We start from the raw sequence: 11,477 nt of genomic DNA on the forward strand, positions 1-11,477 counted from the left end.
TGAAGAAGAGAATGAAAAATAAATAAATGAAAATTAAAGAAAGCTAAGAAGACGATGTCAGAAAAGAAGAAGAGATAAAGATGGAAGACGGTGAAGAATTATAAAGAAAATACAATAAAGAAGAAAAAGTAAAAGATAAATAAGAAGAAAAAGAAGAAGATGAAAAATAATTATGTGGAGATAAGAACTCGTTTTTGTCTTACTTCAATTGGTTTGTGAGTTCAATACATTTAGTTAGTAAACATTTTTGTTTTTTTTAATTTTGGATGATGTTTACTTTTTAGGATTGCTTTATTTTATCATATATGTTTTATATTATTTTAATTATTTTCAGTTTTTGAATTATAACATTGAAACTAGTGAATTTTCCTGCGTATTGCGCGGGCTGATATAATTTTTATTTGATTGTTTGAAAATCTAATAGTAATTTGGATTTATTTATTTTTATTCTCTATTGTTGAGTATATTTGTTTGTTAGATTTCTTGCAATTTAATGTTTGAAGATATGATCGTAAAAACAGTGTAGAAGATAATAGATAAAAAAAATATTAGTATCCAAATAATTTAGTTTAAATAGTTTTGAGATCTTTTGATCACTGTTCTATGTATTTTAGACGTAGTTTTTGGAAGTAATCTACGACCTTATTCGATTTTGATCATCGTTCTCTGTATTTTAGACATAAAATTTTAAACTACTGTATGAACTTATTCAAAGAAAAAAGAAGAGGTTAAATAATTTAGAAGGGTGTGAAAGAGTTAGAAAGAACTCGTACATATTTATACTAAAATATTCGAAGTCAAAAACCATAATCTAGACATCACAAATACTATCATTTCATTAGACTATTTATTGATTTTTAATTTTTTGTTAGATTTTTACTAAATATCAGTTTTATAAAATTTTAGAAACGGTTTGATTGACAATGGAATAAAGCATTAAAGTAAAAAGTTTTTTTTGCAGCCGAAACTCATTCTGGCGATGACTCGTAAGCAAAACTGTACAAAGTGCGGATCAAACACCTAGTAAATAAATATTTTTCACGCCCCATTATTAAAGAAAATTGCAAAAATAAATAACGAGCTGGAATTGGAATCTCCAACTTGCTCGATATCATTTTACAACCGTCCATCTTTAGAATCATTTCCACAATCCAACGGTCCTTAAAGAGGAGTCCCAGTTGCATCTTAAAGGAATCTTTTGGGTATATAAAGGGTTTTTATAATCCTAGTGGGCCCAACCTATAACCAATAAGAGCTTCTTCTTCTTCTTCTGGAAGAGGGGAGAGAGAGATGGAGAGGTCGCTGCTTCAATGGAGATTATTGCCTCTTCTTGCTCTCATCGCTTCTTTTCTCTCCTTCTTCTTCGCTTCTCGCTCTTTCCAGGTCTGTTTTATCTCTATCTCTATAATCTGATTCACGTGACCGCCGGCGAAAATGGCGGCTCTTTGTGCCTATCCCTGTCACTCTCTCTCTCTACTTGTTTACTGATTCCGATTTTTGTTTAAAGGTAACGCAAGGGAGCAAGTGCAGTCTTCTTCCTCATGATCATTACTGGATCTCAAGTAAACGAATCGTCACACCAGATGGTCTAATCTCTGGGTCTGGTACGTTGTTTGAACGAATCAATATCTGTCTCTCTGTCGTTGAAGATTAAGAACAGAGCAATTAATTTGCACACATGATTATGATTATGATTAGGCTAAAAAAGGGGGAAAAAATCAAATCAGTTTCTCTCGATTTTCTTTCTTTCTTTCTCGGAGCTCACACGAAATAATTGATGGAACTTTGGGGATGCAGTGGAAGTGAACGGAGGCGTTATTGTGTCGGTGGTGAAGGAAGCTGATTGGCATAAGAAGCAAAGGAGTCGAGTGAAAGTGATTGATTATGGAGAAGCTGTCCTCATGCCTGGTCTCGTTGATGTGTAAGTGTGATCTCCTTAAAACCAATCAACGACTCAGATTCTGTTCTAGTTTCTGCCCCTTTATCCTCCTCTTGTTTTGTGTTGTTGTTTAAAAGGCATGCTCATCTTGATGACCCTGGAAGGAGTGAGTGGGAAGGTTTTCCTTCTGGAACAAAGGCTGCTGCTGCTGGTAATCAAATCTGTTTCTCTTACTCGGGTTTCGGTATTGAAACACTGATACTGCTCTAGTTGCAAGAGTGTTCTGTTTTGTCTCTTTGCTTGCTTTCTTCAAGTTCTTGATGTTGTCTTTTTAAACCGCCAGGTGGTATCACCACATTGGTTGACATGCCCTTAAACAGTTGCCCTTCAACTGTTTCTCCTGAAACTTTGAAACTCAAGGTAAGGAAGCCTCTTTAGCTTTCCAGCTCTAAGGTTAACATAATGCATACAGCTTCATTGTTTGACTGAAATCGAGCAATGTCTGTGCTTTTTACAGATTGAAGCTGCGAAAAAGAGAATACATGTTGACGTTGGTAAAGACTATTTGCAATCAGTCCTTGACACGTTTGTTGATTACAGAGAAAAAAAGGAGTTCCCTAACTCTCTTTTTATTGGTGTTTGTCCAGGTTTCTGGGGAGGTCTGGTGCCTGACAATGCACTCAATTCAAGTGCTCTTGCGTCTCTCTTAGATGCTGGAGTTCTTGGACTCAAGGTAGATAAGCTTGTTGTTTATTCTGCTATGCTGGTTGCTTGGCTGTCTCTTCAGGTTTTAAGAGTCTTTTCTTTCTAACATGGCTTCTCTCAATCTTTGTTCAGTCCTTTATGTGTCCTTCAGGGATCAATGATTTCCCAATGACAAACATCACTCATATAAAGGTTTTGTTTCTTAAGTCAATTATGATCCTTTCTCATGATCCAGGATATATTACAACATCGCTGATTGGCTCGTGTCCTGTCATATTTTTTTGTTTCTGCAGGAAGGGCTATCTGTATTAGCTAAATACAGACGACCATTGCTTGTACACGCAGAGATCGAAAAAGATTCAGAGATTGAAGATGGTAGCGACAATGATCCTCGTTCTTACCTGACTTATTTAAAAACCAGGCCAACTTCCTGGTGGGACTCTGCACTCTTTCCCTCTATTTAAGTTCTTAAAAAAGGTCATTGTACCTAAAATGAATCTTTATTCGAGCTATTAGGGAGGCGGGAGCTATCAGAAACCTATTATCGGTTGCTGAAAACACAAGGATTGGTGGCTCTGCAGAAGGAGCACATGTTCATATTGTGCATTTATCTGATGCCGGCTCTTCCTTGGATTTGATAAAGGTGTTTAGGATTTCGAGCAGTAAAAGCACTATCATCATATGAGTGTTCCTCATTGCTAACACTTTTTTCTCTTAATTTTGTTTGGATTTCAAGGAAGCTAAAAGCAAAGGAGACAGTGTTACTGTTGAAACATGCCCGCATTACCTAGCTTTCTCAGCCGAAGAGATTCCAGAAGGCGATACTCGTTTCAAATGCTCCCCACCCATACGTGATGCAGCCAATAGAGAAAAGTTGTGGGAAGCTATGATGGTATTGTTTTGTTTTGCAAACTCCAGGTATTATACCTTATGCTTTGCTCAAGTCCCTGATTTCTGAACTTTCGATATGATTTAGGAAGGAGACATTGATATGCTGAGCTCTGATCATTCACCTACAAAGCCTGAACTCAAACTCCTGAGTGATGGTAACTTCTTGAAAGCATGGGGTGGGATATCGTCTTTACAGGTTCGTTACAAGTCTTAGCTATCCCTAACTATTTCTTAGAAATGATGAATCCGGAATATTTAGAATCTGTGTGAGGGACAACAAAAAAACTCATGGAATTTTGTATTGGGAGCCAACTGCAGTTTGTTCTTCCAGTAACATGGTCTTACGGAAAAAAGTATAGAGTGACTCTCGAGCAGGTAGCTTCTTGGTGGAGTGATAGGCCTTCAAAACTCGCTGGACTACACTCTAAGGTGCCTTATAATGTTAAACCACAGTTTCATTACTCTCTCTATTAACCTCACATCCTAAGTACTTGTAGAGCAAAACGGTTGTGTGATCTTTTAAATTACAGGGAGCGATTGCGGTCGGGAAACACGCTGATATTGTCGTCTGGGAACCTGAAGTCGAGTTTGATCTAGATGAAGATCATCCAATTCACTTCAAACACCCTGTATGTCACTGCAAAGTCTTAACTAATTTATTTAAAACCCCCCAAAAAAACCGAATGTCTAATTCTTTGTTTATGGCTGTGTTTTGCTTCGTTGTGGTGACAATAGAGCATCTCAGCTTATTTGGGAAGAAAGTTATCAGGCAAAGTGGTCTCAACGTTTGTGAGAGGAAATTTGGTGTTTGGAGAAGGCAAGCATGCTTCTGATGCCTGCGGATCTCTGCTACTCGCAACTTGAAACTATGCCAATTGCTACAAAATGTAAATAGGCAAGAAACAAGGGACATACTCTCGTGATAGAAGATTTATTCAGTTGATGCTGTGAAAGTAAAGACTCTCAAGAGAAAGCTTGTTGTAAAAATTACGCTTTTTTTTTATGTAAGTGACTTCAACAGATTTGTTGTAATTGGGTGTGGTTGGTTATTATGTATAATGTAAAGAAACAAGGGACATACTCTCGTGACAGAATATTTATTCAGTTGATGCTGTGAAAGTAAAGACTCTCAAGAGAAAGCTTGTTGTAAAAATTAAGCTTTTTTTTTGTTATGTAAGTGACTTCACCAGATTTGTTGTAATTGGGTGTGGTTGGTTATTATGTATAATGTAAAGAAACGTTCACATTTGATCATTAACCGGGTTTCATTTCACACATTTTGGAAATTCTACTATTCTTGTGAGGAATTTAAAAATGGGATTGATGTTTATGAATTTGCCAGAGAATAAGTTCCTCTGAGAAAAACAAAGACACTCAAGAAGATTCCAGAAATTCAGTTCTTATCTCAGAGTCCAATTCCGAAGGGAGGGTTAATTTCACTTTTTTCTTCAATAAATTTGTATACTAATGAGTGATTAGCAATTTAGAGGGTTGTTTATGAAATTTAGGCTCTGACTGGTAAGGACGGTGAATGTACATCATAACTTGTAGGTTTTTTCTAATAACTCTGTAAATACTACAAATATTTAATAGTATGACTTAATACTAATAATTGTATATGACACAATAGTAGCATAGCTTGATTCTTTGGGGGAGGTCTATGGTTCAACTTGAATCTGCGTAGGAGGTGACTTAGCTTTGTTAACAATTTGATGGGAGTTCAGGTATATAGGCTTAAAACCTGTAAGAAAATTCGGTAAGAGTATCTCCAAGAGACATTTTATAATTTCAAATATAAGGTTTTATGTAATTTAAGAGATACCTTAAAACCTCAAATTTTGAGGTATTGAACATAAATACCTTAATCATAATAAATTTTATGTTTATTATTTTAACTCTCCTAATTTAATATTTTATTAATATTTTACATATATCTTTATAAATAAATTATATATACATATAAATTTTTTTAAAAATAATTTAAAATAAAAATAATAATGACAAATAGTAAACTAATACATAACATTAAAAAACAAATACATAACAACAATATTACGTAAACCAAATTTCATACAAACTAAAATAACATAAGAAAATAAACTTACATGTTTTAATTTATGTATTTTATTATTATTTATATGTAATGTTATATAAAAATTGTATTAATTAATATTACTTATAATATTTTTAATATGTGTTTTTATAGTTATTATCAAAATTTTATAATCTTAGTTAATTATTATCAATAATGAGGATTAAAGTGCAAAATATAATATTTTTAATGTATCATTTTAAGGTTTATCATTGGATAACATCACCTTCGAACCTTAAATATAAGGGTTTCTCACACTGCAGTATCTCTTGCCTCTTGGAGATGCTTTACACCATCTCTAATGGGAGGTTTTATAAAGACTCTTAATAACTAAAATAAAGAAAAAAAAATTTAAAAATTAAGAGAGAGGATTCTAAAAGTCCTTATTTCAGAACCTCATTGTGGAGAGGTTCTACATGTGTCTTTTTACATTGGTTAGTTTTTAGTTTTAGAATTAAAATTTAATTATATAACTATATTGTATTAAAATATTATTATTTATTTGTTCAGACTAGGGCTGGAACGGAGCCGGATATTCAGACTTTTCAAGGTATCCAGATCTGGATCCGGATTCGCCGGATAATCAATTTTACTATCCGGATCCGTATCTGATACTCCGGATATCCGGTTTGAACCAAATATTTACGGATATCCAACCGGATATTCGGTTTCGTTGATTTAAAAAAAAAAATCTTCAATTTTTAAAAATTATAATGAGATAACATATATAATTAAAATGTATCAACCTAGCAAAAATTACAAATACCAAAAATTAAAAAGCATTCAAGTAGCATTTAAATAGCACAAAGTTTAAAAGTTTACATAGCAAAAAAGAAAATAGTAATAGAGAAGTTAATTTATCTTCATATTCATGTGTTATCCATTTTCATGTTCTTCTCTTGCAATCTAAAATTAAAAATTATCATGCAATATGAATTTCAATAAATATTATCAAAATAAATAAATACTAAATAAGCTTTTCTGCTCACTCGTAGGGGTCCGGACCCCCACAAAGGGGAAGGGAGTCGACTGAACATGTTGATAAGTTTACATCCGAGGGGCCAGCACAGGGCTGTCACTACGAAGAAGTTCCGGAGGTTACGAAGGAAACTTCGAGTTCATATTTCACTTAGGCTCGGGCCAAGCTAGTGGGAGACCCTGTCGGATCGGAACCGTCGGACCGCTAGAACACTACATCGGGAGCCCAAGAGCTTAATTGTAATTGACTTGAAGAAATCATCTATATAATTAGACATCTGATGCTCTAATTAGGGCTAAGCTGTTCCAGGGAGGGCGAACCATTAATATTATTATAGATAGCTTGATCTCCAATACATCCGTTGATGCACTTCGTTGACTAGTGAAGGTCAACATAATAGGGGCTCCACTCTTTCATTTGATGTCCGGATTTACTAATAGGAAGAAGAGAATTCTTGTTGGAAGATCTTCCGATTCAAGTCCGGTATTTAGGACTGGGCTCAGCGCCTCCCTCGGACCGTCGAAAGAAGAGATAGTACAAATCAGCGGTTCTTGAAGTTTATAAGGATCTCCCTCAAGTGATTTGCTGCTTCCTCCTCTGAAAGATGGAGTTCCCTTCCTGGAATCAAGGCTTAAGACGAGCAACTTTTCCAACATCAAAACAAGGTCCTGCATATTTTTGACCAAGAACAGGACCTATCACAAGAATATTTTTTTTTATTTGAATCGAAGAACATGATCTGGTATGGATTTTATTTGACTGAGAGGACTAAGAAATTAAAAACCGATTCGGATAACAGATAATGGATATCTGATTTCAAAATTTTCTATTATCGGATGCGTATTCAAAATAACCGAATAATTAATTTTACTATCTAGATCTGGATCCAAATTCCACAGATATTCGGTTTTTACAAATCGGATAGGACTGGATATCGGATTAGAGATCGGATACCGAATCATAATTCCAGTCCAGATACCCAAAATGGATTTTATACCATAGAGGTGCTCTTAACTGGCCATCTCAGCAGCTACACTCATATAAAAAGAAAATCACTCCTAAAATATAAACCCCTAAAAGACTCTCTCCATCGATTAGGTTTCCTACTACACTTCGTCTTCTTCATTCGTTATTCGTCTCTCTTCATCAATCTCTTTTCTCCTCTCTCACCGCTCGATTTCACAATGGTTGACGCGAAAAACGTTCGTTTCATCATCGGAGTTATTGGTAAGATCGATCTCCTTCTCTCTCAATCGATTAGCTAACCTCTCTGTATATTTTCGTTGATTTCATGACGTAAACAATTCAATGTAGTTGGATTTGAATCCAAAACAAATAATAGATTATTCTTTTAGGGATTTAGGGATTCTGTTTTCAAGTTTTCTGGGTTTGAAAGAGTGGATTTGCGATTCCTGAAGAGAAGAATTAGTGGAGAGAAGAATTAGTGGAGAGAAGAAGTCCGGATTTGACAAGCTTTGTTCGTCACTTTCCAGCGGATTCAAAAGGTATACATTTTCCCTCTATCAATTGATTAAGGGAGTCACAATAGAGTTCCGAACTCTAACTTTTTTAGGTTTCGTGTTCTCCCGTATTCTGAATTTTCATTAGACAATTTAATAAACATTGTTATGGATATGCAATTTACACTTTGTTGCATTATAACTAAATCTGTCTTTGAAATGTGGTGTCCATTTGTGTGATACGAAATGCTTTTGAGGGAACTTGTTGATGTTTTATTCAGCATTTTGTGTGACTATTGCACTGATGGTTATAGTAGTTTTGTGAAATTGAATCAGAAACATCTTGAGAATTTGCCTTGTGAAGTAATTGAGTGAAGTTCTGATGGTAAAATGTTCACTGTATGGCATTTTGATTACGGTAGCTTAGAAGGCAATAAGAATTGTTCACATTCACCATTGCATATCCTTTATGGCATTTGTTGATTCAAGCGATGAGGTTACTACAATAGCTAGTTTTCTTACAACCATAAATGAGATTATTGTTTCATGGAAGTAAGACTAACAGTGTTAGTCTTCGTCTTTTGTCTAGAGACGGTGTCTGGTGCATTCATTGCTTTCAATGCTTATGGATGTAGTATAATAATAGCCTCTGCTCTGAAAATTAGTCTGTGTGCTTGAGTCAATACGATTGAGTCATTTTTTTTTTCTTTTGCGTTTTTTGTATTATCAGGTAACGATATCTTTTGGGCTGTACAGATATGGACAGAATCAGTGATTTATCTGATGAATTGCTGATTAAGATATTAACATCTGTTCCGACAAAACTCGCTGTATCAACTAGTGTTTTGTCCAAACGATGGGAGTGTCTTTGGAAGTGGCTGCCTAAACTTGAGTACGATGATACAGGTTATTCAGTGTCTGAATGTGAGCGGTTACAGTGTTTTCTGGATAAAAATCTGCCATTACATAGAGCTGTGGTTATAGAAAGCTTCCGTCTCCAGTTTAAAAATAAGCGTTTCAAACCTGAAGTTATCAAACTGTGGCTTCTATTTGCTGTTTCTCGCTGCCCACGAGAGCTCGAGGTTTCTTATTCTTATTCTTATCCGAGAAAACGAAATATATCGTTGAGTAGCTTGTATACCTGCAAATCGCTTGTGATCTTGAAACTCAGTGGAGCGATTCTCGTGGAAGTTCCTCGGATGGTTTCTCTTCCTTCTCTGAAAAAATTGGAACTTCGTAAGGTGACATACTCAGAGGAACAATCTCTTCACCGGCTTCTATCTATTTGCCCTGTTCTTGAAGATCTATCCGTGGAGCTAAGGGACAGTGACAAATTTGCAAAGCTCGCTTTTAGCATCCCGTCGCTATCCTTGGAGTTAGATAATGGCTACAAAATGAGACAGCTCGTTATTAGCGTCCGGTCTTTGCAGAGTTTAACACTCAGTGTACCTTGTGAATGTTCTGGAGTAGATGAGGTTGTGATAGATACTCCTTCTTTGAAGTATCTCAAACTCGACGATCGGTTTGAAGGTGGTCGCAACTGTATGGTTGGTAATATGCCTGAGCTCAGGGAGGCACATTTAGATGTCTGTTACCCTGGACGTGATATCGTTGATCTTCTCGTATCAATCACATCGGTCAAGCGTCTTACAATATCTTCACATGTAATCAGTTTCTATCTATCAACTGCATTTATTCGGTCTTGCTTTATATAGATATGTATTCCTGTGTTGATACTTTTTTTTTCATCTTTGATTTGCAGCCTTATGGTGACGGTTTTGTCTTCAACCAACTTGAGCATTTGAAGCTATGTGTAGACAAATCTTATTCGTTGGATCTCCTTGTCCAGTTGCTCAAAGATTCTCCTAACTTGCAAGTACTAGACCTCTACGATATGGAAGTAAGTTTTCCTTGACAAAACTATTAATTTTTGTCGATATTAACAATATGGTTTTTTTTTAATCTAATTGATTCTGCTTAGGATGACTATCATTTCTCTGATGACTATCTAACGTGGGATCAACCTAGTACTGTTCCTGAATGTATGCTATCGAGTCTGCGAATTTTCAACTGGTCAGAATACTTTGGAAGACGAGGTGAGAGAGATGTTGCGGTTTATGTCTTGGAAAACGCTCGTCTCTTAGAGACTGCAACTATCTCCTCTAACGACATGTTTGTTCCAAAACTTGGGATGATCAAGGAGTTGTCATTATCTTCCCGAGCTTCAACCACATGCCGACTCGTGTTTAACTGAGGAGCTAAATCATTAGATGTTTTCATTGATGTAATAGGATTCTGAATTTCACCATCTATATTGTCGGTCTGTTATACAACAAAATTCTTCCAAATTTTTAATATTGAGGCTTGATGGACATAGGTATGTTCTCTTGGGTCTGTTTTCTTAGGTTTTGCTTCGTTTCTCTAGTTTTATTATTCTCCGCCTCTAAAAAGTAGCTCAGACAAAAATTCAAGTCTTTTTACTCTACGTGTCAGGGTAACAGAATCTTAGAGGTTTTTTTTAAGATATGGACAAGATCATTCATAAGCGAAATGATGTATTTTATTTTACTTATCAAAGATATCACAAAACCAATACTCCAATGATATTCTCACAGAGAATGATCCTACAAATCCATGGAGTTATCCAAATCCACTGAGATGCATTAAAAAAAAAAAAAAAAAACAACCCAAAGATCACAAGCTGTATTACTTAAAATGGCAGCCAATACGACAACCAATACAAATACCTAGATGAAGATCATCCAATTCACTTCAAACACCCTGTATGTCACTTAAACCCCCCCCCCCAAAAAAAAAAAAAAGAAAACCGAATGTCTAATTTTATTTTTTGGCTGTGTTTTGCTTCATTGTGGTGGTGACAATAGAGCATCTCAGCTTATTTGGGAAGAAAGTTATCAGGCAAAGTGGTCTCAACGTTTGTGAGAGGAAATTTGGTTTTTGGAGAAGACAAGCATGCTTCTGATACAAATGTAAATAGGCAAGAAACAAGGGACATACTCTCGTAATAGAAGATTTATTCAGTTGATGCTGTGAAAGTAAAGACTCTCAAGAGAAAGCTTGTTGTAAAAATTACGCTTTTTTAATTTATTTTTATGTAAGTGACTTCAACAGATTTGTTGTAATTGGGTGTGATTGGTTGTGATGTATAGGGGTAACTTTACGGAATGGCGGAATTGTGGAAAAAATCTTGCGGAATAGATTAAGCGAAATTTGGTTGATTGGCAAAAAGCCTGCGGAATTGTATTTAAAAACGCAATTCCGCTATTTCGCAGGTTACCAATCAGAACCATAATGTAAAGAAACGGGTTACATTTTATCCTTAACCGAGTTTCATTTCACAAATTTTGGATATTCTAATATTATTGGGAGGAATGTAAAAATTGGAATTTATGTTTATGAATTTGCCAGAGAATAAGTTCCTCTCTGACAAAAACAAAGACACTCAAGAAG

General features: G+C 35.3%; 2 protein-coding genes across 4 annotated transcripts; both read left to right on the forward strand.

The window, feature by feature from the left end:
- Nucleotides 1–1,252: 1,252 nt before the first annotated feature.
- On the forward strand, nucleotides 1,253–4,599 carry LOC18014310 (allantoinase). The gene is made up of 15 exons (XM_024154258.1): nucleotides 1,253–1,383; nucleotides 1,508–1,604; nucleotides 1,798–1,921; nucleotides 2,017–2,090; nucleotides 2,223–2,299; nucleotides 2,397–2,433; nucleotides 2,527–2,612; nucleotides 2,717–2,776; nucleotides 2,878–3,017; nucleotides 3,101–3,227; nucleotides 3,321–3,476; nucleotides 3,561–3,671; nucleotides 3,794–3,904; nucleotides 4,006–4,104; nucleotides 4,211–4,599. Exons 1-15 carry the CDS (start codon nucleotides 1,291–1,293, stop codon nucleotides 4,337–4,339), a joined length of 1,521 nt encoding a protein of 506 aa, XP_024010026.1. The 5' UTR covers nucleotides 1,253–1,290; the 3' UTR covers nucleotides 4,340–4,599.
- A 3,032-nt stretch (nucleotides 4,600–7,631) lies between these two features.
- Nucleotides 7,632–10,454, forward strand: LOC18014311 (FBD-associated F-box protein At4g10400). Of its 3 annotated transcripts, none has more exons than XM_024154745.1 (5): nucleotides 7,632–7,773; nucleotides 7,902–8,051; nucleotides 8,737–9,670; nucleotides 9,769–9,906; nucleotides 9,988–10,454. In XM_024154745.1, the coding sequence occupies exons 3-5, from the start codon at nucleotides 8,765–8,767 to the stop codon at nucleotides 10,258–10,260; spliced, it is 1,317 nt and encodes a 438-aa protein (XP_024010513.1). In that variant the 5' UTR covers nucleotides 7,632–7,773; nucleotides 7,902–8,051; nucleotides 8,737–8,764; the 3' UTR covers nucleotides 10,261–10,454. The 3 variants fall into 3 exon arrangements, with proteins under 3 accessions (XP_024010513.1, XP_006396648.1, XP_024010514.1); XM_006396585.2 differs by having other exon boundaries at nucleotides 8,763–9,670; XM_024154746.1 differs by having other exon boundaries at nucleotides 7,910–8,051.
- The last annotated feature ends 1,023 nt before the right edge of the window (nucleotides 10,455–11,477 follow it).

The sequence above is a fragment of the Eutrema salsugineum genome, unplaced genomic scaffold (assembly GCF_000478725.1).
Source record: "Eutrema salsugineum unplaced genomic scaffold, Eutsalg1_0 scaffold_3, whole genome shotgun sequence".
NCBI lineage: Eukaryota > Viridiplantae > Streptophyta > Magnoliopsida > Brassicales > Brassicaceae > Eutrema > Eutrema salsugineum.